At 48.4% G+C, this 27,863-nt stretch overlaps 1 protein-coding gene across 1 annotated transcript in view; it reads right to left on the bottom strand.

Annotated features, from left to right (window-relative positions):
* Window positions 1-8,212: 8,212 nt before the first annotated feature.
* DALRD3 (DALR anticodon binding domain containing 3) overlaps window positions 8,213-27,863 on the bottom strand; it is a 20,651-nt gene continuing 1,000 nt past the window's right edge. Inside the window, exons 2-13 of the mRNA XM_018576107.1 lie at window positions 25,913-26,220; window positions 23,192-23,484; window positions 21,600-21,658; window positions 19,068-19,184; window positions 15,295-15,365; window positions 14,689-14,747; window positions 13,597-13,679; window positions 13,014-13,137; window positions 12,226-12,284; window positions 10,812-10,925; window positions 9,075-9,143; window positions 8,213-8,344 (exon numbers count right to left, since the gene is read on the bottom strand). Coding sequence (XP_018431609.1) covers window positions 8,225-8,344; window positions 9,075-9,143; window positions 10,812-10,925; window positions 12,226-12,284; window positions 13,014-13,137; window positions 13,597-13,679; window positions 14,689-14,747; window positions 15,295-15,365; window positions 19,068-19,184; window positions 21,600-21,658; window positions 23,192-23,484; window positions 25,913-26,220 — 1,476 coding nt within the window. The 3' untranslated portion in view covers window positions 8,213-8,224. The remainder of the gene's footprint in view (window positions 8,345-9,074; window positions 9,144-10,811; window positions 10,926-12,225; window positions 12,285-13,013; window positions 13,138-13,596; window positions 13,680-14,688; window positions 14,748-15,294; window positions 15,366-19,067; window positions 19,185-21,599; window positions 21,659-23,191; window positions 23,485-25,912; window positions 26,221-27,863) is intronic.

The following is a 27,863-nucleotide window of genomic DNA, read 5'->3' on the forward strand; positions in this document are numbered from 1 at the left end:
GGGGGATTGATAGCAATGCCAAGCAATAGCTTAAGCCAGAACCATAGCCCGACAGGCAGACAAAACATGTTGAGAGCTTATTAGTTTTAGTTATCCCCGTTGTTAGTCATTGTTGTAGGGACGGCAGCAGTCAGACTCCCTTTGGTGAACAGTCCCTACATTTCTAGTTGGTTGGCAACCTGCATAGGAGAATGACACAAGCAAAGCATGCCTGCAATGCCCAAGGCCCAGTCAGCTGTCATTGTATTGGCTGTGACTGAGGACATTAGGAGGAGAGGCGTCTGTATGGCTGAATGTAAATAACTTGAGACGTCGGTAAGACTGCAGACTAATACTTCCCTCATTAAGTCGCATCTAAATGCTTCCTGTGCCCTATACTGATCATTGCATGCAAATACCAGATCTGCTTATAATACATGTGTATGGGAGCAAGACTAAAGCTCAGGACTGCCACCTGCTGGACAAGAGTAGGAACGGCAAGACTGAAATTTGTTCACAGTTATCTTGTGTTTGTAACACAATTTTCAGGATTTGTTAATGAGACTTCATGTACACGGCACTCTAATGGCCACGGCGCACTAGAAATCACTATAGAAAGCAGACAAAGAATCGCCGTTTCTATGCATCGCTCAATCACTGGCTGGATGAGCTAGCCCAGGGGTAGGCAACTCCGGCCCTGCAGGTGTTGTAGAACTACAAGTCCCATGAGGCTTTGCAAGACTGACAGCTACAGGCATGACGCCCAGAGGCATATTGGGATTTGTAGTTAAAGCACAGCTGGGGGGCCGGAGTTGCCCACCCCTGAGCTAGCCTGTCACTGGAGAGCCCAGTTCATGTGCCAGTACGTCATGTGCCCGAGGCCTTGTTCACAGGGGCCCCGGCCTGTAGTGTCTGCAGCAAGATTTTGGCAAGCTTTGAGCAGCTTTGTTGAAGCTTTTCAAGAACATTTTAGCTCTAGTATAGGAATGTAATACACAGATCTGAATGAGATTGCTGACGTTCACTTTATACGAGCAGCTAGCAGGCTTCAGCAGGCACTCAACAAGCTTTAAGGAGTGCTGAAGCCTGCTAGCTGCTTGTTTAAAGGGACAGCACCACCATTATGATCTGTGTCAGCTCCTGCTGTGATGACAATACAAATGCCATCATCCCTCTGCCTCTGGGAGTCATGCCTGTGACCGTCAGAGACTTGCAATGCTCCATGGGACTTTTAGTTCCACAGCAACTGGAGCACCGAGGTTGCCAATCCTTGATCTATGTTAAAGGAGAACTATGAGGTGAGTGCTTTTCACTCACCTCATAGTTCTAGCCGACCTGTGACAATGAGACTGTCACAGGTTGGCTCAGTAGGTCGGGAGGTGAGCGAACACATACCGGCGCTCGCTCACTTCTCGATCCTGTCACAGCTCTCTGCCGTGACAGTGGAGGGGCTGGGGTCCCCCCTCCCCGCTCCGATCCGCCAGCGCTGACTGGAGGAACGGACGGGGGAGGGGGCGGGTACAGCTGGCTCTGCCTCTAGATAGGCAGAGCCAGCTGTCAGTCAGGCAGCTGGGTGGATCCAGACATAATTGTCAGGATCCGCTTCAGCTGTGGCGTCTCAGTATACAGCTCGCGGTATACTGAGCTTAGGGTGAGGAGAGGACGCTAGTTTGTGTCCTCCCGTTACCCTAAGGAGAACTATGGGGAAAAGACTTAACCCCGTAGTTCTCCTTTAAGCCTTCCACATACGGGTTCTGAATGGTGTTTTAAAGGCTTCATCACAGCTTGCGGAAAGCTTTCTGTACACACTGCTCTCACACAGGCGGGAACCATTGTGTACACTTTCTGCAAACCAAGAGTAGGACAATGGCCTCCTCTAGGACTGGTTGGGTATTTTGCTTGTGACAAATCCCTTCTGTACTGACAGGTCCCCTTTAAACCAGCGGTAGGTAACCTTGGTGCTCCAGCTGTGATGAAACCACAAATCCCATCATGCCTCTGGATGTCATGCCTGTAGCTGTCAGAGGCTTGCAACGCTTCATGGGACTTGTAGTTCCACAACAACTGGAGTGCTGAGGTTGCCCACCCCTGCTTTATACTATGCGTGATAGCTGTTAGGCTGGATTCACAGCTATGCACACAGTAACGCACGTGAAAACGCGCTGCATGTGTGTTCATTTTGAATGACCGCCAAACCCCACCCCCCAAGGCCCATATACAGTTTATACCAACGCACCTGCACTGCAATGCATTTGTACGCATGTGTTGCCCAGGCACAGTGCACTGGATCGTGCTGGTTTGGCATGATGGGCTTCAATGCACAAAACAAACACGACAACATTGTTGCACATGGGCCCCGAGTCCTTCTTTGTATTGAACGTTTGTCAATTCCTGCACAACAGATGAAATATCAAAGCTGTCTGACAATGGGAGTCACTAGAGGTCCTCCACATGACAGCCAGCACCCACTTCCTCTGAGACCAGGTCGTCATAGACCCGAACAACAGCCTGTGACTAGACCGTGAAGGAGAAGCAGCTCATCTCTCTTGTCACTCTGCTTTCTCCACCTGCCAGCATGCTCCTTTGCAGCACGTGAACAGATTGGCTCCTTGTGCTGCTTCTCCCTCTCACACTCTGGGCTCTGCTGTACAATGCAAGATGCTGATAGCACGTCAGATTCAGCTACCTGCACTCTCTGCATTTAACAATGTGTTAATGACTACAAAACTTGTTCTTTATCTGCTTAGAGTTCATCTGTAAGTTTTACGGGTTATGCTGACACTTGTAGTCCCCTCAAGAGGTGACATTTAAAGCAGAACTCCGGGCAAATCAAATCTTAACCCTTGCAGTGGGACTACCCCCGCACTGCAAGGGTTAAGTGCTCGTTTGTGTCTAGGGAGCTAAAATAACAGAGATATACTCACCCGAACACCGATCCCGGCTGGCTCCTAGTCCGGTCCCTTCAACCTCGCTCCACCTGCGCTTCGGCGGTCCTAGGAATCTGGAGGATGTCCTATATATAGGGCGTGAGGACACCAAGGGACATTCCAGTGCTGGAGCAGAGAGGCTGCAGGGACCGGTCTAACCGCCTTCCGGAGTTCTTTAAAACATTTCCTATTATTTTCTTTTTATTTCATTATTATTTTGATTATTAGTTTGATTATTAGTTTGATTATTATTCTTTTTGTCTCAGGCAGACGCCAGCACCGGGAGCCCCCGAGATCCGATCAGCCGCCCTCAGAAAGAAGCCAGACCGACGTTGCCACTCATCAGCAAAGGAGCGACGCAGGCAGCAGGTATGGCATCGCAGTGGCAGCATCTGGGCCACCCGGCCGCCTCTCCCCGACCGCCGTCGCCTGTCTATGCGATACGACCGCAGGGAGATGGCGTGACTCGAGCTGGGCGCAGATGTCTGCCGCAGTTAAACGTCTCCAGTGAACCGTCGCTCTTAGAGCCCATTGGGGCACCACCGCCGCCCCCTCCGAAGCGTTGTTCCAGATGCCCTGACAATGTGTAGCTGCTTGAGCCCGTGCCAGGGATTCTAATCTCCCACCTGCCGTGTGCGGAAAGCTTTGGAAGCGCCAACAACCATGAGCATTAGGGGGAGGTGATTAAAGGGCCCAGAACAAAGCCTTGTTCCCGCAAGACTTGGCACGCGTACGCCCTCGTCACTTACTCTTTACTTCACAGGGGTCGCTGTATGTCACGGGCGTTACCTGTGTCTGCGCTTTGATTACAGGTGAATGGGCCGGGGATACCCAATGCTAACGTGCAACAAAGAGAAGCCGCTGCTCACACCTGAGGACCTTTTAATCTGCCCGGATCAGATCAGAGACCCCAGCGGGTCCATTGAACAAACACCGTCTGCTGGGGCCCGGGTTCACATGAGGTGCTGGGGAGGCACATAAGGTGCTGGGGCCCGCTCCTGATTCATCAACAGACGTCAAATCTATAGGGCTCTCGGATTAAAGTAAACCGGTCATGGCAGATACAGTCATGGGCAAAAATATTGGCACCCTTGCATTTCTGTCAGATAATGCAACGCTTCGCGCAGAAAATTGTTGCAATGACAAATGTTTCGGCGTTCCAATGTTTATTTCTTTTGTACATCCAGCCGCAGAATCTTGCGCCGGCAGATGAACACACAGCCCGGTGACCAGGCTATGTGCTCATCTGCCGGCGCAAGATTCTGCAGCCAGCAGCTGAATGTAAACAGCCGTCAGTGGGTCTGATATCGGTCGACCCCTACTAGTGATGGCAGTGAAGGGGAGCCTCCCCCCACGGCCCCCCTCATCTGCCCTTGGTTAGATTCCGCAGCCAGCAGCTCACACTCGCCGTTTCTATGCATCGCTCAATCACTGGCTGGATGAGCTAGCCCAGGGGTAGGTCAATGGCACCGCAGCCACTCCCCCCCGCCCGCAGTGCCATCAGACGTGTGGCAAAACATTGCCTGTGTTCCGTTCCACTGCAAATGCACAAAATGCTGCATGCTCTATTTTCTGTGTTTGCAGTGGAACAGAACGCAGGTAATGTTTTGCCACACGTCCGATCGCACTGTGGGTGGGGGGGCGTGGCTGCGATGCCATTGACTTCAATGCACCGCCACGCCACGCCCTCTCCCGCCCCAGAACGAAGGGAGAAGTTTTGTGAGCGATTGCGGTGCGTTCCAGCAGCTCCCGCTCTGGAATGCAACGCAATTGGTGTGAACTGACCCTAAATCTTGTGCTTTTCTACAGGGGCGTAACTAGAAATCACAGGGCCCCATAGCAAAATTATCAATAGCCAGGCCCCTCCCCCTCGATTGCCGGGCCCCGCCTCCTCGATCACTGCCGATGACGGGCCCAGCCACCTCCTGCGAAGCTGCTGGTTGTCACCAACTCAGCAGCGTCCTCTCAGCCGCCAGTGACAGCCAGCAGCCTGGCTGTCCGAGCAAGATGCCATAGCGACCCAGGCGGCCCGCATGGCATCAGGGAGATGTCCAGGCCGGGCCTCGCCGTGCCTCGGGCCCCATAGCGGCCGCCTGGGTCGCTATGGTGATTGTTACGCCACTGCTTTTCTATGATCTATGAGCTGCATTCTGCGTTGCGTCACAATAGCGGCTTTGTCCATGTGTCTAGTTTATAAATGTTGAGATTAGTATTGTTCCTGTGTGTAGAAATGTCACCCGGCTACTCTGCAGTAAGTGTTCATATATTCTTCCAGCTACAAAACCCAGAACCATCTACAAGAACACGGACGTCTCTCATTCGGTGAAGACGCAGAAGAGAGGAAATCACAAATCTCAGCCTGCCGCCTCTAGTGACATGACGCCGTGGGTGAAAGCCTCGCCCTCAGAGACCTCCCTCACTGCTCTAATGGGAACCGCCCCGTCTCCGGGGATATATTTCGACGACGTGGCGGACCAGCGGCACGGGCAAAACCCCCCAAAGGACAACGTCGCTCCGGAGCAGCAACTCCTGAAAGACAAAACTCAGAGCCGAGCGAAGCCGAGGGGAAGGGCCGGCATCACCAAGAGACGGACCGCAAACAAGTTTCTTGGCATCAAGCTGCCTCCGGTCCCGGCGGTGACGGAGCTCAGCTTCAGCCGGAACTTTAGCTTCTCCTTCTTTGAGCTGCCCGAGCACCAGAGCTCCCAGCACTGGCTCCAGCGTCAGAGAGCTGTGTATGTGCTGATGAGGCAGCTGCAATAAAATGATGCTGAACCACTTTCGGAGAGCATGGATTTTTTTTTAGGTAGTGGTAGGCTAACTCTGGCCTTCCAGCTGTGGTGCAACTACAAGTCCCACGAGGCATTGCAAGACTCTGACAGCCACGGGGATGACTCCCAGAGGCTGATGCATGATGGGATTTGTAGGAGTTTGCCTACCGTTGATGAGAGTAAATTAAAGGGTAGGTTTTGTTGGGCTCAGCAGGTACTGCTCACACCGTGCCATGTTGCCTCCATCCCCAGAGTAATCAGGGACTTCTTTGCTGAACCATTACCCCTTTTCACTAACAAATGACCTCAGTGTAAAGCTCTGCACGCGGATATGAAATCATCTTACATTCATTAGCTAAATTAAAAAATATATATTTTACTTACAATTATTGTTTTTCCACTTCCTGGTCCTCTTGGGCATTAGTGATGTAATCTGTGCCCAAGCATTGCATCCTGGGAAGGTGACATCAGCAGAGCATTGCTGGGAAATCTCATCTGTAATCTCACCAGATCTCAGGGAAAGGCATTTTCCTCCCCTGAGATGATGTGCATGGTCACATGACCTAGTCACATGTGCCAGAGTTCCAGGAAGTAAAGGGAGATCTAGTAACCTGCCCTTAGTAAAAATGGCCTCTGGGAGAAGACTGGGGAGGAAAAGAGAAATAAGGAATACAAAGCCGGCAATTATCTAGAAGTATGTGTTTGTAGATTGTCATTACTAAACATTTCTAAAGGTGAGTTTGTTGTCATTTCAAAGATAGGGGTGAAGTTCCTCTTTAAAGCCCATCTCTGGGCAAAGAAAAAACCAGAGCAGGCTAAATATAAGCAGATTAAACTTCAGCTGTAACACGTTGCATGCTGATGAGGGGTGAAGGAGGAACCAGGGGAGGTGCCATGGAGGAAAAGACCTCATAGAAATATGGGGGGGGGTTGTAGGGTAACAACTAACAGGGTGCAGGGGGGTGAAGAGAAGGATTATATATTGCACAAGCTCCTCCTCCAGCAGCAGACAAAGCCTTTGTATTTCCTACCAGATACATGGGATACGTCACCTGTCCTTATCGGCCAATCAGAATGAGATCCGTAATCAATCATTTCTGTACCTGAGGATCTCCTTGTCCTGTCATGTCCTGCATAGGAAGATCAGACTTCAAAACAAAGAAACACACACAATGTATTTTCTTATACAAATTATTTGTTTTATTAAAACTTTGAAATGACTAAATAACACAACACAGTTATAAATAAGAACTTCTATCGGGGGTAGCCAAACTTTGACCAACCAGCTGTGATAATACTACAACTCCCATCATGCATCTGCCTCTGGTAAACATGTCTGTGTTCTGTCGAAAGAACCAATTCACCGGAATCTGCAATTACGCCGCTTCCGGTAACCTGCCAGCAGGAGATTGACGAGTTGGCGTTAGTGAGCACGCCCTACAGCATAACACTAAAGCAGGAGGATTTCTATAGCGCAGTATCGCGCATTAACAACTCACTTGTCGAGTTCTCCAATACCTCTGAGCATGCATGTGTACGCATGCGCACCGACAGCTGTTGGAGAACTGGACGAGTATTGTAAAAATGCGGCTGTACAGAGCTCCTCCGGTCTTTCCGTTCTGCAGTCGCACGCGCAGTGACGCCAATTCGTCCAAATCTCCTGCTGACAAGTTACCGGAAGTGACGTCATTGGAGATGTCGATGAATTGGCTCTTTCGACAGAACGCCTGCGTCTTGCAATGCCTCATGGGATTTGTAGTTTCAACACAGCTAGTTTGGCTACCCCTTCTCTAAAGAGAAGAATGCATTCTCAGACTGGACATAAAGTGCATCTATGACTGACGCACTTCAGTGGCCAACCCAAGACTGCAGCAGCCAAGAAGAAAACTTGCATCACAAGGGTATCAAACAGTGTCACAAGGGACACGGGCCGCTCTGTGCCTCCAAGGCGCTGCATCATCTTCATGAACTGACAGGCTGAACATTGTTTCGGGTCAGTTTAAATGAAACCTGTACTGAAAGATGCGAAGATCCTATTTACCCCAATATGCAAAGTCTCTGGCCTCCATAGGTGCCGAGCCACAGACCAGGAACAAAGCATGCAGCAAGTGAAGTCAGTGGGAACCAATAACTCCTGATTTGCATACTTGTTCCAGGTCTGTGACTCAGAAAGTATCGCAGCCTTTGGGGCAACGGCGAGGCAAGCAGCATTTTCAAATGGACAGAGCAATGGCAGCCGACGCGTTTTCACACAGGATGCCTCCAGTCATGCAAAATGTGAACTCCCCCTTCTTGTAGGTTCTTCTTTGGTCTCTTGTGTCACCCCACGTCCATGTCTGAGCAGCGGCTGCAGCGTACTGATCAATGTCAATATTCTAACAGCGAATCCGCGCTAAATGGAGAGGTTCGGCGCGGTGCAATGGTTTAAGAATACTGATCCATGTCCCAGGTAGCTGTGCATTGCCTGCAGCAGCTCAGGTGATCCCTCCGCTCCCCTGTCCAGTGATGTCTCTACAATGCCGGTACGGACGTGTGTTCCCTCCACACTCATATCTGGGCCGGAGGTTGTATATGTAATGTAGAGAGTGCAGAATGCAGCAAGCTTCTAATGGCATTCATCAGCTGCAGGCGGGCAAACATCAAACCGAAGAGGTGAGGTAACGGCTCCTGGAAGGGGAAGGGGTGCCCAAGAACACAATGTCATTGTATGGAGGAAGAAAAATAAATCACATTGGCATTTAAAGCGAATCGAAACCCAAATCCAAAAGAGTTAAAGCTATGAAAGAAGCCTTGGACTGTCCTCCTAATTTGGACTACAAACACCTCCTCCATCTTGTTTACATAGGGAGGTGTTTTTTGCAGTCCATGGAAGATGGGAAAAGTGACAAGGAAGCGGCATTTATGGCAGGATCAACAAGTATTTTTTGTACTTGGGAGAAAATGTTTTTAGACTGAAAAAGACAAAATGATTGCAGCCATCACACCTAAGGGCTGAGAGGCTGCACTCAGGGCCGGATTTCCCACAAGGCCAACCGAGGCCTGGCCTCGGGGCAGCAGGGAGTAGAGGGGCAGCAGGGGTGTGGAATTCCTATCCCCCAGTTTCCGGTGGGTAGTTGTTTTCTACATTTAGCCCTGCTTTGGGCAAGCAGAATCAAATGTACAGCGGGGAAGCAGCCACTTGTTTTGTACAAGTGATCTCGGCAATGTCGCCAAGATCACTTGTATGCAGCCTGCAGGTCTGCCATTTTCCATGGGGGGAGTGTTGCCGGGTAGGGGGGCGCATTGGGAAACCTGGCCTTGGGGCAGTAGAGAGATAAATCCGGCCCTGGCTGCACTATATGACATTTTTGTATTTGGGTTTAGATATACCTGAGGAGAGCCACTTACTGTCACTTACCCCCAGGATGTGCACTCTGTTATAGTAGCAGCTGAAGTCCATACTGAGACTGACGAGGAATTTGCATATCTAGAACCAAAGAAATCTTCATATTAGAGAAAAAGCTCAGCCCAGATCTAAACCCAATCACTATAATCCCTTATAACCCCTTCCTGCCACCCACAGGCATATATATGAAGGCATGGAGGTGGGCCTTAGTCCATACTGCTATATATATATATATATATATATGCGTTGATGTTTTGTGTTGAGTGTTCGCTCGGTTGCGCTACCCCAGCGCTGTGACTTTGCTGTCATCAACCGCTCCCGGTCACAGAATGACAAACGGGATCTGTAGGACGGGCTTCTGATCACGTGATCACTGTGACAGCCAATCACAGTGATCACATGATCATGAAGCCCATGAACAGGTGTGAAGGTTTGTGTTCACCTTCAGCATTAAGGGGTTAATGACATTTCAAAAGCTGTTTTCAATCTTTAGATCTGCTCCTTTTATAAAAGTTTGATTCTTCCATGAAGGTCCTTATTCAGGTACTTCCTGTTGTCACCCTGCCACACTCAGCCTTGGTTGTCACCCTGTCACACTCACTCTTGGCTGTCACCCTCACCCTTGGTTGTCACCCTGTCACATGCACCCTTGGATGTCACCCTGTCACACGCACCCTTGGTTGTCACCCTGTCACATGCACCCTTGGATGTCACCCTGTCACATGCACCCTTGGATGTCACACGCACCTTTGGTTGTCACCCTGTCACATGCACCCTTGGTTGTCACCCTGTCACAGGCATCCTTGGTTGTCACACACTCACCCTTGGTTGTCACCCTGTCACATGCACCCTTGGTTGTCACCCTGTCACAGGCATCCTTGGTTGTCACACTCTCACACTCACCCTTGGTTATCACCCTGTCACATGCAAACTTGGATGTCACACGCATCTTTGGTTGTCACCCTGTCACACTCACCCTTGGTTGAAACTGCAACACTCACTCAGTCTACTGTATCTACGAAGGAGAAGCGTTGTCACACGAAAAGAATACTACAGACCACCTCCTTTCCTCTTCGTCATACAATGGGGAGTGTTCTGTAGTCCACAGACAGAGCTGAGAACAATAACTGAGTACAGCACATAAAGAGCACAGGAAATTATCATCTCACTAGATTTCTGGCAGGATCAACAGGTTTTTTTTTTTACACTTCTCATACAGATACAACAAAACTCTTTCATTGGTATATTTAACAGACCAAAAGGGAGCAAATAAGAGAAGTTGATGGCTGGGGTTTACATATCATTTATCCGTTTAAAAAAATACCAAATTGGTTAACGGGGACAGTGGTCTTGTCAGGGATGGACAGACGCCCAACAAAACAGTTCCTAATGGTACACTCCGAAACTGCCATGGAATTGATGTTACCCAGTCACCCAGCCTGAGCAAATCTTGTATGGCATGAGTTTTAAAGGGGTAGTCCATGTTACTGATATTCTGTTCGGTGGGTTTCTCTATTCTGTCCACCGACTTTCCTTTTTTGGGGGGGGGGGAATTTATCATTGATAACGACTCTCCTTCATTGGCCTTCTTCCTAAAGTATACCTACAGAACATTCAAAGGTGTCAGAGGTATGTCTGCGTCTGGAGTTCAACTAGGTTCAAGGCCTTGGCCTACAGATGTGAGTATCAGCATACTGGATCCTCCCTCTCGCCTGCACACAATAGATCCTTTCCCCTGAGACCTCTTACCGCTTCAGTGGTGGCGGTGACACGGATGCCTGGGGACGTCAGTGAGATCTGTGCCGCCTCGCTTAGCACCTCTGGGAACGTCATGATGTAATTAAATAGCAGGAGCCATTCTCCCTGTGAGACAAAACAGCAGACATGAGTGACATATGTGTTCTCCTTAATAAGGGACCATTGAAGACAGAAAGTGGGAGCTATTTATATTGACTGTTCCTGCAGTTTCCTAGTACAGCCAGTAGATGGCGCTAGAGGCAATTGCATTCAGAGCATGGCACAGCTATGGCAGTATGTTGGTTATTAAACCGGTATTAAAGCTCTTCACCAATTTGGATGTCAGTAATAATAAATGTTTTGTTCCAGAAATTACCCGAAACCTATTTTAAACTGGCTTCCTCTGTACCGCTTCCCCGAACACTGTATAACATTGTATTTGTAATATGGGGACACAACTAAACCGTCCATTGGATCTGTATCTCATCAGGATGTCCCTTGTACCATACAAAGACTGGAAGAGCTAAAGGAGATTGTATACAGCTATTGTACAGGAAACTAACACATACTGACACTGCAAAATTTGGGCTGGACGTCTAGGTGTCAATCATCTCTGCTCATAAAAGGGTTAAAGCAGAACTCCAGCTAAACACAACAAGATAAAAATGAATAGCTGCAGTCTTATATTTGGCCCACTAAATGTCCCCAGTCTGATGGTCTGTATCAATCAAACCACTTCCTCTGAGATCTGGTCTTCCTGGACCCGCCACCATCCTGTTACTGGACATCTCATATTTCTGTCACTTTGCGCTCTCCTCCTATCAGCAGGCTTATTGTCAGCACATGAACTGATTGGTTCCTTGTGCTGCTTCTTCCTCTAAGGCCCCATTCACACTGAGCGATTTATGGAGCGATTTTTGCAGCGATATCGCTCATATTTCCACGCGATATCGCTCTATGTAGCTTCTCCAATCCATTTCAATGGAGCTGTTCACATCTCGTCGCTCAATATCGCTCAATATCGCTTGTAGCTCGTCGCTGGTAGCTTGTCGCTCCTACATGACCCTTTTTTCGAGCGATTTTGAGCGATATTGCTCCTGATTGCATACAGCCCAATAGGAAAAAGTTGCGCGATGTCGCGCCACACGTCGCTCAATATCGCTCAATATCGCTCGTCGCGCAATATAGCTCAAAGTCGCACGATTTTCATGTCGCTCAGTGTGAATGGGGCCTTACACTCCAGCCCTGCTGTACATAGACTGTAAGAGGTTGATGCCAGGTCACATACACATCCTTACACTGCTTGCATTTAAAATACATTTTGTGATGTAGTAATGATTACAGAGCTGAATTATTTGTGTCATTTATATCTGCCTGAAGTTCAAATTTAAAACCCTTGTTAGGAATGAAATCTCAATATCCTTACCTCCTCGCTCAGGCTGGAATAGTTAAATTCAGCAGCCGATGGAAATTCTGGATACAATCCTGAAAAAGGGAAGAGAACATGATGGAGTAGGATCACTCTCACAATATCCCCACCCCTACCACTCCCACATTATCCCCGCCCCTTACCACTCCCACATTACTCCCTGCCGCTTACCACCCTCACATAACCACCGACCCTTACCGCCCTCACATTACCCCCCGAGCCTTACCACTCCCTCACATTACCCCCCATCCCTTATCACTCCCACAATATCCTCTACTACTTACCACGTCCAGATTGCCTCCCCCTTACCATTCCTACATTACTTCCGCCCCTTACCACTACCTCTTTATTCCTACCCCTTTCCACTACGACATAACCCTCCTTAACCGTCCCACTTTTGCCCCCTGCACCTAACAACTCCTACAATACCCCCTGGGCCTTACCACTTCCACATTACCCCCTACTTCTTATCTCTTCCACATTACCGCTTGCTCCTTACTACCGCCACATTACCCCCACCTCTTACCACACCTACATTATCCACACCCCTTACCACTCCCCCATTACCCCCGACCCTTCAGTCAGTCCCACATTATCCACACCCCTTACCACTCCCCCATTACCCCCGACCCTTCAGTCAGTCCCACATTATCCACACCCCTTACCACTCCCCCATTACCCCCGACCCTTCAGTCAGTCCCACATTATCCACACCCCTTACCACTCCCCCATTACCCCCGACCCTTCACCTCTGCCCCCTTCTGTCCACATGTAACCCTATGTACCTTGGCTGACGGCACTGTTGTAGCTGTCAAACAGTGTGGAGAGTCGGGCGCAGTTATACATCACAAATGCCCCGCTTTTTGTTCCCTTCGTTGTGATGTTTGCTTCCTCTAAGTTCAGGTTTACCTCGATGTAAATACAAAAAAAAAACTATTAATTGGATCTGAGAATAAGTGGAGGATTTATATTACAGGGGAAGTGTTGATAAAGCAGAACACCAACCAAAACCTTTTTTTTGGTATAGATTGGAGAAGGGTTAGAACCTTTGTCAGTTTCTTTCACCTTTACTTCCTGCTGTGTTCCCAGGTCAGAAACTTAGGAATTTCTCCCACTTCATTACAAATAACAATAAAAGAACACACAATATTCGCATTCCTAACCCCCCTGATTCTGAAAAGGAAGTTTGAAAGAATCAGCCCGAATGATAAATATTACTAGAGGCATATGTATTCAGGGACAGCATCATTTTATTTAAAACTACCGGATATATAGATTGAGGCTCATAAGGCCACAGCTATTGATTCAAATATAAGATGGAACATACTAAAATAGAACAATCTGAAGGTGAATGGACTTTCTCTATACCTGTGTACGATGAGGTGTTGCCATCAACTCAAATTTGATTGCAGCCGAGGTGAGAGAGGTAATAATTTCATCCCAGCTGTCACCTGCATACAGAACAGACCAATCATCAGGCACCGGATGCCAATATGTATAAAGAACAGACCAATCATTAGGCACCAGATGCCAATATATGTATAAAACCGACCAATCATTAGGCACTGGGAGCCAATATGTGTACAGAACAGGCCAATCATCAGGCACCGGCAGCCAATATGTATGAAGAACAGGCCAATCATCAGGCACCGGCAGCCAATATGTGTACAGAACAGGCCAATCATCAGGCACCGGCAGCCAATATGTGTACAGAACAGGCCAATCATCAGGCACCGGTAGCCAATATGTACACAGAACAGGCCAATCATCAGGCACCGGCAGCCAATATGTGTACAGAACAGGCCAATCATCAGGCACCGGCAGCCAATATGTGTACAGAACAGGCCAATCATCAGGCACCGGCAGCCAATATGTATACAGAACAGGCCAATCATCAGGCACCGGCAGCCAATATGTGTACAGAACAGGCCAATCATCAGGCACCGGCAGCCAATATGTACACAGAACCGGCCAATCATCAGGCACCGGCAGCCAATATGTGTACAGAACAGGCCAATCATCAGGCACCGGCAGCCAATATGTGTACAGAACAGGCCAATCATCAGGCACCGGACAGCAATATGTATACAGAACAGACCAATCATCAGGCACCGGACACCAATATGTATACAGAACAGACCAATCATCAGGCACCGGACACCAATATGTATACAGAACAGACCAATCATCAGGGACCGACAGCCAATACAGCTCCTAAGTGATATACAATGGCTTTTTTCTGGAACAAGTTGGTGGTCATGTGACTTCCAGGGGTTTAGAAAACGGACGTGCCATTGGGAACTGAACACCATAATTTGTATTAGACATCAGAAGCTGCATTTCTTTTACTTAGTTTACTTTGATATGAGACATCATGGAATTATTTAGCTTTTATAGCATTACAAGTCTCATCACCCTGCGACAGGATTGTATAATGAAATAACATAAAAGCAGTGTAACCTTGTACACAGTCCCCGTACTTCATGACGGAAGCTTTGTGCATCTGGGACTTCCGCAAACTGTAAAAGAAAAAAAAAAACATTCATGTTTGTTCGAGTTAAAGCAGAACTCCAGGCAAATGGCTAAATACACAGCTGAAATGCATATAAGGGAGCCGTTTTGTATTTCTGTCCCTCCAGTTCTGAAATTTACACAGCTCTGCATTACTTTTTGTACGTGCAGCAGAGAGAGACACAGTACAACCGCACTGCACCGCGGTGTGCCCATGTCATTGTGACATTTCAATAAAGTTTTACCAAAAAAAAAAAAGAATCAGTGTGATAGTGTGTGAATGACCGCGTCGGCACTGTCCGGGCACACACCCACCAGCAGCCGAGCGGTTGAGCTGATGTGAGCAAGCCCTAAATTAAACATTCAGCAGACCATAATTGTCCTGGTGTATGGGCCAAGTCAACTCATCTTGTATACGGAGTAAGATCAGATTCACGCCATATTTTATGAACTGTAAGGGGGCAATGACGTACATAACTTTCCCATCAGAGAACTGACGAATAAGTGTGATGCACCGGTGACAGACAACGCACACGTAGCTCCAGAATGACTTACTGAAAGTACTGAGAGCAGCTGACCGGGGACTGAGGAGTGAGGACTGTCACAGGTCCACAAATGAGATGCTTCTGGAAAGGAACAGATTTACAGGTAAACATACACATGCAGTACAGACGGCCTAGCATAAAAAAATAAAAAAGCATCAACAAATGAGTTTTAACTAGGGCTGGTAATGATTAAAATTTTCGTGTTCGATTGATCGAAATTTTTTAAAATCGATTAATTGATTAACACGCATACAGATCCAACTACATTGGCCTATACACATACAGCACAGCAATGAAGTAATAAAATGAACTAGGATCACACTAATCCACCACGTTATTAATCTCACGTGCCCCACTCAATATGGCCGCCGCTTGCGTGGGGCAACTCAGAATAATAACGTGCTGGATTAGTGCGATCCTAGTTCATTTTATTACTTCATTGCTGTGCTGTATGTGTATAGGCCAATGCCTTGGCTGGCGCTCGTGCAGAAAGTTTCTTGGGCTAACTCACCGGCCCAAGTAGCTCCGTCGGCTAACGAAGGGGGGGGTGAGGAGTCCGGTGACGTCACGGACATCGACATCACCGGACTCCTCCCCCCTTCCCTCTGTTAGTCGACAGAGCCACTTGGGGTCGATGTCTGTGACGTCACCGGATCGCCGATGGGACTCCCGGAAGCCGGCGGAGAGCTGAGTTTTTATTAGCAATCAAAATAATTTTAATCAATCAAAAAGTTTAAAGATTAATCGAGTAATGAATCTTTAATTTCCACAGCCCTAGTTTTAACAAGTATAAAGCAGAACGCCGTCGTAAAAAAGACCTATAGATGAAAATAAAGGACACTTAGGACCCCTAGGCTCCCTTCCCCATGTATGTGAAAACACTACATTCATATAGCTAATGCCTTAGTTTTGATTTCATCCATGATATTCTCCCCTCTGAGAGATATACTGTCCCAGGGTGCCTGAGGGAGGATCTGTGCAGGAGCCACATGTCACATCTGGCATGTTTACCATGGGGAAGCTACTACATCTCCCATGATTCAATAGGAGTGCTTTGACGTGGTGAGCGTGTTTGCAGACAGAGCTATTTGCATAACATCAACTAAAAGACAACTTAAGCCAAAACTGTTTTTGGCTTCAGTTCTCTATTGGGTCACATCAGGACATTTACTATTGTCCTCATCGAGTCTTTGGCTGCCTAACTGATTGGCTTGATGCCAATCAGCATCAAGCCGCCTTCTTGGCCAACCAGGAACCTGGGAGGCGGATCATTACTCACCACCCGGCTTCTCGATTGCCTGGGAAGCCGGCTCCATGTTCCCCTACGGCACTGCCATTCAGAGGAAATCTTCCTCTGACCGGAAGTTCAGGGAAGGTATCGGAGCAAGTTCAGGGAAGGTACTCGCCCCAAATACTCGGTATCGGAACCAGTAATAGTATAAGCATCAGTGCATCCCTATTTGCGACCCTAGACCAAAGCGACTGCTTAACCCTTTCATTGCGGGGGGTAGCCCCACTGCCAGGGTTAACTTTTGAAAATCCTGGAGTTCTTCTTCAAATATTAATGAAGATTGTTTCTGGCCCAAGTACCTTGCTAGTAATATTCTGTGCTTCCTGGCTGGAGTTCAGCTTTAATTGGTATAACAATCACCCAAAATTGTAACCGGAGACTCAAAATTTACTAAAAACGTCAGTTAGGCAGCCAAAGACTCGATGATCTTCATGAACAGGAAAACGCGACACTATCAGAGTGGAATCTGTAACGGCAGGAAGCCTCTCATTCCATTGCTTGGTATTAACCCTACGTTCACCGCACGACAATCTCAGCCAATGAAATACTGCCCTCGGTGAGTGATTACTCATTACATCCCTTGCATGTTACTAGACTTACCGAGCTGAACTAAGCTAGCGTAGACTACACAATACAAACACATCAAACTTCTGTTTTGTGTAAAATCTGGAACTTAAAGGAGAGCTATAGGGTTAGGGCTTTTCCCCATAGTTCTCCTAAGGGTAACGGGAGGACACAAACTAGCGTCCTCCCGTTACCCAGAGCTCAGTATACCGCGAGCTGCAGCTTGCTGTATACTGAGACGCAGCTGGGAACGGATCCCGACAATTCTGTCTGGATTCACCAAGCTGCGTGAGTGACAGCTGGCTCTGCCTATCTAGAGGCAGAGCCAGCTGTAACCCGCCCCCTCCCCCGTCTGTTCCGCCAGTCAGCGCTGGAGGATTGGACAGGGAAGGGGGGGGGGGATTCCCTGCAGGGCGCCGTGAGTCACTCACGGCTCTCCTCACGAATAGATCGAGAAGTGAGCGAGCGACGTTATGTGTTCTCTCACCTCCCGATCTACTGAGACGACCTGTGACAGTTTCATTGTCACAGGTCGGCTCAGATTATGAGGCTGAGTGAAAATCACTTGCCTCATAATTCTCCTTTAAGCTGGCCATACACGAATTTCGGTCGGTTCTTGATGAACCCAACAAAATTTGCGCCGCTGATCCGTACGCTCCTGCACTCAAAATGCATCCCAATGTATCCCTATGTGTTTTATGGGCTACAGTTCTCACGTGCGCAGTCCATTCAGCTTACGACAGAAAAATACTGCATGTCACATTTTGTACGGTCAGGGAACGCAAACGCATCAAAAACGCACTGCACTCCAGCTAACATACTAACAGCCCCACTCCAGCTGGAACGCATCAAAAACACGGCCAAAACGCACTGCATCAGTAGCACCGCGTCAGTAGGACCTGATCAGGACCTGAAACTCATGTGAACAGGCCCTCTATCAGCTGATCAAAGAAGCCGGTCGGAAAATCTTCAGAAGAACAGAGCCGGCAGCCAATGAGCTGCCAGCTCTGTTCGGATATTCTGATAGCGGCCGCCGTCAGAATACAATGCAAACAGTGGGAGATTCCTCCATTAACACTGGTGAGCGTTTTCGCAAATCAGCATGCGGGTTGAAGAAAGAAAATATTACAGTGTATGGTCAGCTTTAATCACTGAGCGTTCTTTTCTAGAGGCGGACTCCAGGCAATCAGCAAAAAATACAACAGAAATACACATATGTCAAATATTTTACATGACAAAAGGATTTACAATTCGGTTAAGCCAGTCTTGTGATCCAGGTGCCCCTGAAAGACAGCATAGCTAGCTTGTGGACCTCACTGCAGACTACAATGCAGGTAAGTAATACAGCCTACTGGAGGACCCGCTATAACCTGTGCCTGGACAATAAAGGGGGAAGGATACTGATGATCTCTGTGTTACTTCTTCCTCTCCTAGTCTGAGTGCTGTTGTACAGAACATTACAGGGGCCTGTATCAAGACAGGCAGTTAAAGCTGAACTCCAGGCACACAGCTAAATGTACAGCTGAAATACAGATAAGGGGGGTGCAAAGCAATGGAATGAGATTCCCTGCTGCTACAGATTCCACTGTGAAAGTGTTGCGTCTTCCTGTTCATGAAGATCATACAATTACCTGCCAAATGATTTGTATTTCTGTCCTTCCAGTCCAGAGATTTACACAGCTCTGCCACACAGCACAGCCGTATCGGGCAGGGGAGAGGACCTGGACTTTCTCTTCTGCAGTTGAACATTCACATACATGTCTCCTCCCCACCTACGCCCTGTGACTGGACAGTGAAGAAGAAGAAGCAGGCTGATGAGGGTATCTCCTTGTAACTCTGCTCTCTCCTCCTAGTAGCATGTGTCTCTCCACTGCTCCATGAATTCTCTTTATTAATAGAGCTGAGTATTGGGTGGCTTTCTGTAGTACCTGAGTGGCGGATGCTGCTCCGGGCTCCAGCAGTCTCCAGAGAAGGTCCAGTTTCTGCTGGTGGAACTCTTCCTCGCGGCTGACAACATGAAGAACGGCGCACGGTTCTGCCCCCTTCTGATCAAAGAGATAAAACATGTATAAATATTAAAAAATGGTCAGTGTGGGGATGAATTCCACTTTAAAAAGACTCTATTACAATACACCTACCAGAGCAATTTCCTTCTAGAAAAAAGCTCTACTTATGCAGAGTAGCTCCGAAAAACCCAGATATGTGTCATATGCAAAACCCAATCATGATATATAAATTGTACAATCCCTGTGATAAAAATATGGTGCTTCCATGATTCCAGCTGGTGGTACACTTTCAGAAATTGATGTATAGCTAGTCATATTCCATCATGCCATAGCTGTACAAGTATGAATTAAAAACAAGCTGATCCCATGATGCAATGGGAGGTTTGCCATCTCCATCCATGTGTGAGATTTGCCATCTCCTTGGTGCATACTTACCTAAATTTCAGTCCCGGCCCCTATGACAGTTATCCCTGCCCATGGTCCACCTTAGGCCAGATGATTCTGCCTGCTAATTGGAGTGGCCCACCCAAACCCCACCTCTAAGTATGTGGGGTCCCCCCCCTGACCACTATTACTGCTGTAAAGGTGACACCTTGATCCTGAGACATCGCCTGGGACACAGCATCATCAGGACCGGAATACGTGATATGGGATTGTCCCAGCAAATCCGGGATAGTTGGCATCTATGCTTGATATAGATTAGTGAGTTTTCTTCCCTCATTTGGCCCCCAATAGAAAATAATCTCCGTGAAGCCGATGTGCCATTGTGGGAAAGCGGAATCAGCCATCTTGCAAGCTGTCCTTTATTCCCCAAACCTCTTTGTATCGCCTAACAAAGTCTATCTTCCATCAGCAGAGACAATATGACCAGATATCTGCGTACGTGGTCTGGATGGGTGCTGGTCAAGGATTTGGTTGCATATAAGAGGCTTATGTGCTCTGGAACTGTGGACTCCTGCGCCGGGGGGGCCATTTAGATATTCCCTTCATTGTGTTAACCCTTGTGACTGGCAGTGGAAACCTTCCCATACTTCCCTGATGGGCTCTTTCCTATAGGAAAACTGCGCTTCCCAGACCCGGGGGGCGGGGTTCCCACTCCCTTCCTGCCCTCTTCCCCCTTTCCTCTCCCTTTCTTGTCTTTCTCCTTTATTTCCCTTTTTTACTTCCTTCCTTATCTTGCTTCCTCACTTCCATCTTTTTTTTTCTCCATCCCCAACTTAGGCCTAAATCTCCCCACTTTGATTTCTCTCTATGGGACACTCCCACTCTACACGTACCCCATTCCTCCCATGGGCTCTGCCATACACGCCTGCCAAGCTGAGCTTTTGTTTTACACATTGAGGGGAGTTTATCAAAACTGGAGCAGGTGGAATCTGGAGCAGTTGAACCAATCAGCTTATTTCCTTAATTTTTAAAGCTTAAAGGAGAACTATGAGGTGAGTCAAAATCACTCAGCCTCATAGCTTGAGCCGACGTTGCACAATGAAACCGTCACACGTCGGCTCAATAGATCTGGAAGTGAGCGAACACATACCGTCGCTCTCTCACTTCTCGATCATCTTCCTGCAGAGAGCGGTGACTGTCAGTCACCGCTCCCTGCAGGGATTCCCCTCTCCGATTCTCCAGTGCTGAGTGGTGGAACGGACTGGGGAGGGGGTGGGTACAGCTGGCTCTGCCTCTAGATAGGCAGAGCCAGCTGTCACTCACACAGCTGGCTGGATCTCAACAGCATTGTCGGGATCCATCCCGGCTGCAGCGGTCTCAGTATACTGCGAGCTGTAGCTCGCGATATACTGAGCTGTGGGTCACAGGAGGACGTTAGTGTATGTCCTCCCGTGACCCTTAAGAGATCTATGGGGAAAAATACTTACCCCATAGTTCTCTTTTAACTGAACAAACTGAAGAGAAAAGCTGATTGGTTACTATGAACAACTGCTCCAGATTCTGTCTGTTCCAGTTTTGATAAATTCCCCCCATACTGTTTCTAGAAGACATTGAGACTTACTTTGTATTTCCATAGCTGTATTGTACCCCTTTCTCTTTATGTTTTCTTATGCCCCCTTCTCGTACTACTCTGTGTGGCTAAACCAGCAATACCAGAGGTACCATGACCTAAACCAAGTGGCCCCAACCTGAACCTTTTTGCTATTCTGATCTATTCTGATGTAATCTAGTGATTTTGTAATGCCGCTGCATTTTTTACGATTATTCTGCATTTTAATTTACATTTAATAATAATTCCTTGAGATAAAAAAATAAAAAACAAAATCTCTCTTATAACTTAAGTCTGGTTGAAATCTTACAAAATGTCCACCTCCACTGTACACAGAATACTCATCCAATGAACCATCGCTTGAACTTCCCCAGGCAATGGAAACAAATCCCATTTTCAGAGCAGGATGCTTCACCAAGATGGCCTCTCTTATGACAACAAGCTAACGCTCGGGTACTCACCACGGACTCCTTGACGGAATTCTCCAGCCGTGCCACATGGGTCAGGTCTTCCTCAGTAACTAAAAGCAAAAACACAAAGAAGGATTAAGCAAGCAATTGACCGACAGAATGAAGCGGCCAGCTAACACAAATCAAGCTGTGTGCCATTTGGTAGCGAGTCTGCCGCAGATTTTGTGCGCACTTATGACTTCTACGCCTGAAATCCTGGACAGCCAACCATCAGCAACGATTTAAGCACTGAGTTTTCAATGGCTCTCCATTAAAAGATAACTCATCATGGGAGACATATGGGGGCTGCAGCTGCTGAAGCTGACAGCATGATCGAATCCCGGGAAACCTTTAAGAGAAAGTCCTACCGGGAGACTGAGGGTTCAAGTCCGCTCAGTGTAACTTTCCTGAGGAACCCTAACATCCTCATTCTGAAAAATGTCCTGGCTGTTATGTCAGCAATGGCAGCCTCCACCGTTCTCTAGCACCTTGGTTCTCAACTGGTGGGTCGTGACCCAAAAGTGGGTCGTAACGCCTTGTTCAGTGGGTCGCTGCATGCCTTCCACTTTTCTAGGTAAGAGGCTCCTCAGCCTCGCCCTAGCGCAGCACTGTCAGTTCTCGTGCCAAGCGGCCATGCAAAATATGCTGCCCAGTGCAGAGTGTCAGCTTGTGGTGGTATAGGATGGGGCTATGGCGGCGAGAGAGCTCCATCCATACGTGCATTGCTTACACCCCCCCTTAATGTGTCCTGTAGAGGAGCCTGAACCGGAGTGAAGTCACATTCTGGCTCCTGGCACCTCTACAGGGCACGCAAGGGAGCTGTACAAGCCATGAATATACTGTATAGATGGAGTGCCATCACAGCACAGCAGCCCACATTGGACCCCAGGCTGAGGTTCTCATAAGGTAGGGAGACAGGATGGAATTTTGTTGGGAGTGTGTATGTGTGTGTTAGAATGTCTGAGTGTGTGAGATTGTGTATGTATGTCTTTGTGAGCCCAGTCACACTAGTACAGTGCATCAATCAAACAGTCCCGCACGATTAAGACACTGTACCACGCAATCACACCTACTACGCATTCTGGTGTGGGGGGTATGTTGGGTTGCCATTCCTTTGAATGGTACCCCAATTGCACCTCACACCCACAGTTCGATTGCCCACACCAGAACGTGCGGTACTGCAGTGCCGTGTCTTCCATTGCAGTGCAACTTGGATCGCGACTTAATGACCGAGAACAAATGTGGGTCCTGAGGTTACACCGGTTGAGAACCGCTGCTCTAGCAGGTTTCCTTTACAACGCACACTCACCTAGGAAGTGGTCAGGACATGTTTTATGTTGGCACGCTACTTTTGCTGGAGCTTACACAAGGTAAGGGCTCCTCTTATACAAGGTAACATCAGGCAAAGTAGAAGGGGCCGGGACACAGCTGAAGAATTGTAATTCAATGTATAAAGGAAAAGCTGGACATTGCACATCGGATAGAGGTGAGACGGTGTGGGCTACAGAACGAATCAAAAGCTGTTCAATAAAATTGAATGAAACAAAAAATAATCACCGACCCATCCAAAAAAATGTGAATGGAATGTAACAAGTACGACTTACCCAGGAAATGGTCGATATTGGGGTCATATCCCTCCAGGCAGAGGCCATGCTCCTCTGAGCAGGATTTCAGATGTACACGGAAGAGGACGGACGGAGAAGACTCATCTGCTGGCTGGACCGAGTCCCCACTGACACTGCAGCCGCCAAGTTCTTCCTTCAAGCAATACTTGTATCTGGAAATGGTCTGATCTAGGTCTGGTGATTCAGCAACAGAAGGCCAGGTGATCCCCAGCTGCTTCAAAAAATCGCCAACTTCCTTGTTCCTGATTGGCGGGATCAAACGGACTTGTTTCCTGGGAATCATGAACATAAAGGTCAGTTCTACATCCACTGCATCAGCTTCAGAAAATTGTTTATATGAAGAGAATACCATTCATTCATCAAATGTGAAACTTTCAGGAGGTATCAGAAGGGCTCGTTCACACAGCCGTTCACCGCCCAGATTCTGCGTCAGGTACGGCCGCTCAGTCTGTATAAACCAGGGGTAGGCAACCTCGGCTCTCCAGCTGTGATGAAACTACAAATCCCATAAGGCCTTGCAAGCCACAGGCATGACTCCCAGAGGCAGAAGCATGGGATTTGTAGTTTCAGCACAGCTGGAGAGCCAAGGTTGCCTACCCCTGGTATAAACCAATGACAGGCTGGGAGGTTCTGTATGGAGTGTCTGCATGGAGTCAGTACCTGTGGTTAAGAACAGATGAGCACTGTGGGATGCAAAAGGTCTGCGTGCAGACCGCTCACCTGTCCCTAGCCACATGTAATTGCTTATGTAGTCACAGATGGTGACATCCTGTCATTGATTTGTACAGGCTTCCTGCCCGCAGCTGATCATAAACACCTGGCCATACCTGCTGCAAAGTGTACGCTGTTTAAAGGTCCCCACACACCTTACGATAATCGCGGGAAATCCTGCGATCGTACGATTATCGTAAGGTGTGTGGAAGCCGTGCGACCTCTACTACTGTAAGGTCGCACGACTTTTAAGTTACGGACTTATTCGAAAACCCGCCAAGCATCGTACGATGTTCGGCGGGTTTGTGGCATGTTCGTAAGATAAAAGCCGTACGGACCGGTGTGCGCAAGCGCACACTGCCCGTTTGTCATTGCGGTCATCGCTGGCTTGCGATCATCGCAAGTACGATCTGCCTATGCAAGATAGGCAGATCGTACGTTTTTTTAAGTACCTTACAACCATCGCAGGACAAAAGTCTTGCGATGGTTGTAAGGTGTGTGCCCAGCCTTAGGCGGTGTACACCCATGAGCGGCCGTGTGAATGAGCCTTCCAGGTTCACACTTCCCAAAGCTGATATTTTATTCTTTTTTTGGAACATGTCACATGCATCTCCTTGGGACTCTGGTCGTGTGATCTCAGGGACTCCATCCCTCCTGCATCCATTACAGGGAGGTCCATTTATTCCCATTGGAAGCACGAGTAAAGACAAAGTTTTATTTTTGTTTACATTTTAGATAAGAGTAGGGAAGAGTTAAACCCCCTATCAGGCTACACTTTGCTGGCTGTGTCCTGCTGGGTACATATCCTTTCACTTTCTGTCCTGGAGATGCAACAGGAAATGAAAGTTGTCACTGGAACAGGTGTCTAGATTTTCCCTTACCTTTTTGCTCTGGTGACAACTCACTTCCCCTCATTTCCTGTCTTGGTGACAGTGGTCACCAAGATAAATAGAGCATAAACCTCCCGAGCAGGGACACAGACAGCTATAGAAACTTGGCAGAGGTTCTAACTAGGGAACGCACCGATACCGGTTACTCGCTATCTAGTAACGTTATTTTTTTTCGCCACTCGCCGATACCGGGTACCAGTGCATTGTGCCCCGATTATCAGGAAGTTGGGCGGCGGATCATGGCCTGTCGCCCGGCTTCTTGAGTGCCTCTGAAGCCGGCGATCTAGCGAAAGATCAGAGGCTGTCTGGCTTCCTGACCAATCAGGAAGACGGGCGGCGAGTCATGACCCACCTTGGCTGGGAAGCTGGCTTCCCTTGCTCCTAGGCCAGGGGTAGGCAACCCTGGCTCTCCAGCTGTGCTGAAACTACAAATCCCATCATGCTTCTGCCTCTGGGAGTCATGCCTGTGGCTTGCAATGCTTATGGGATTTGTAGTTTCAGCACAGCTGGAGAGCCAAGGTTGCCTACCCCTGGCCTAGGCAGCCTGGCTTCCTGACCAATCAGGAAGCCGGGCGGCACGTAATGGCCCGCCTTCCTGATTGGTTAGGAAGCCAGGCTGCTTAGCAACATGTGAAGTTGGCTTCCTAGCCCATCAGGAAGTCGGGCGGCACATCATTCCTAGTCTTCCGATGGGCTAGGAAGCCAGCTTCACATGTTCCTAGGCAGCCTGGCTCCCGGACCAATCAGGAAGCCGGTTGGAAAGGAAGCCGGCTCCATGCTCCCTCGATCAACAAGTGACAAAAAGAGAAAAAAGCCCAAAAAGCATACCAATGCAGCCGCCCCATCTAAGGACAGGTAAGCTGTGATACATTACGTCTCGGCTTTGGGTTTAGATACACTTTAACCCAGGGGTGGGCAACTCCGGCCCTCCAGCTGTGCTTTAACTACAAATCCCAACATGCCTCTGCGAGTATGCCTGTAACTGTCATTCTTGCAATGCCTCATGGGACTTGTAGTTCCACAACAGTTGGAGGGCCGGAGTTTCCCACCATTGCATTCACCTAAACCCTGGAAGTGAGCCCGTTATAGTTGTACTGACCCGCTCAGTCTGAGCACCTCGGCCAGGTGATCGGCTACTAATACGGCTCTCAGGTGGCTGAGCTTGAAGGTGCCTAGACCGGTGCAGGCGTGCAGGGGGACACAGTTCAGGATCAATGCGGCCTGCACACCCTCCGAGGAGGACGGAAGAGGCCGCAGATACGGTGTGAAGTCTCTAAGAATACGAGAGAATGTGTCAGGTCTGTCCAACTGGATGACGAGTCCGGCGTCTGTCAGCTGACATCTCTTCACAGGGAGAATTCCCGGAACATTCAACGTTGTCAGCTTCTGGATCAACTCTGCTGGAACCTGAGGAACAAAAACCACACTTCAGTTTGCTGGAAGAATTCAGTACAATCTACAGTCACTCCTAAATCTGACCTCCGGCCTCCCCTTCAGTCTTATATCTGACCTCCGGCCTCCCCTTCAGTCTTATATCTGACCTCCGGCCTCCCCTTCAGTCTTAGATCTGACCTCCATCCTTGCCTTCAGTCTTAAATCTGAACTCCGGCCTCCCCCTCAGTCTTAAATCTGACCTCCCATTCAGTCTTAGTTCTGAACTCCGGCCTCCCCTTCAGTCTTAGTTCTGAACTCCGGCCTCCCCTTCAGTCTTAGTTCTGAACTCCGGCCTCCCCTTCAGTCTTAGTTCTGAACTCCGGCCTCCCCTTTAGTCTTAAATCTGAACTCCGGCCTCCCCTTTAGTCTTAAATCTGAACTCCGACCTCCCCTTCAGTCTTAAATCTGAACTCCGACCTCCCCTTCATTCGTAAATCTGAACTCAGTCCTACCGTTCTTTTTGCACATCGCACTGGACCGGAAAGGAGGCACTAATGTGCCACGCGATCGGGTGCCGGCGATCGCACTGCGGGCGTGGTTGCGGTGCCATTGACTTTAATGCACCGCCATGCCCTCTCCCGCCCCAAAACAAAGTGAGGCGGCCGGGTTGCATTCCAGAGGCCGAACGCACTGTTTATGGTGTGACTGGGCCCTGAAATGGCTTCCTCTGATATCACTGCAGCTTCCCACAATGTACATTAGAAGCTGCAGCAAGTCACATAGAGCCCGCCTCATTTCCTGGCTGGAGGATGTCCAGCGTCATCTAGCGCTTTCCTCGCCAGTCTGACTGTCCCCGGTCCCACCCCTTTCATTCATTGTATTTCAGTTTTTTCAGTCATGGAGGCTCAGCAACACATGTGGGTGTTACCTATGAAAATGGAGCTTGCCCAGGAACACCCACTCCCCCAGACTGACATCCATCCGTCAAGGCATTTTGATGCAAGCAGTGGGCTGGCTCCTCCCAACAGTCAGCCCACTGCTTGCATTAGGGCTCTTTAGAAAAGTACTGAGGCAGGGTGATGTTTTCAGGAAGAAATGTACATCACCCTGCCGTCCCCTCCCACCAACTATGATCTGCCAGCATCGCATAGAGAAGGACAGACACCCAGTGATGACATAACTAGGTCATAACTAGGCTGACATAATATAATAATGTATGTAATGAACACTGAAAGGTTTTATGCATAAATGTCATGATAATGAGGGGGGAGGGGCTAAGGAAGTAAATTATCAGCAGATTAAATTTCGGCTTTAGCTGAAACGTAACTGAAAGAGATCCGGGTGGTGTATTCTACAACTTTATATGATGGAACTATTTTTGTTTTACTTGAGGCTTTATAATTGGTACTCGCCGTTTCCTAAAGCATGATAGCAGTGATCTGAGTGAGGCCTCTGTGAAATCATTGTGACGGACTTCCCGTCTGTAATAATCCCGTGCGGACTTCCTCCATAAATCACAATTTATAATGCAGCTGAATCATCTGACAGCAATAAAATGAGTTCCTGATGTGGAAAACCCTTCTATAGAGAGCAGTGAAATGCCTCGAGCAGTGTTGCTGCTTGCAGAACGCTGGGACAGGGAGTTCTAAGGTACATTTTAAAAAAAAGTGCTGCCC

The sequence above is a fragment of the Nanorana parkeri genome, unplaced genomic scaffold, assembly GCF_000935625.1.
Source record: "Nanorana parkeri isolate BGI_ZX_2015 unplaced genomic scaffold, ASM93562v1 scaffold56, whole genome shotgun sequence".
Lineage (NCBI taxonomy): Eukaryota > Metazoa > Chordata > Amphibia > Anura > Dicroglossidae > Nanorana > Nanorana parkeri.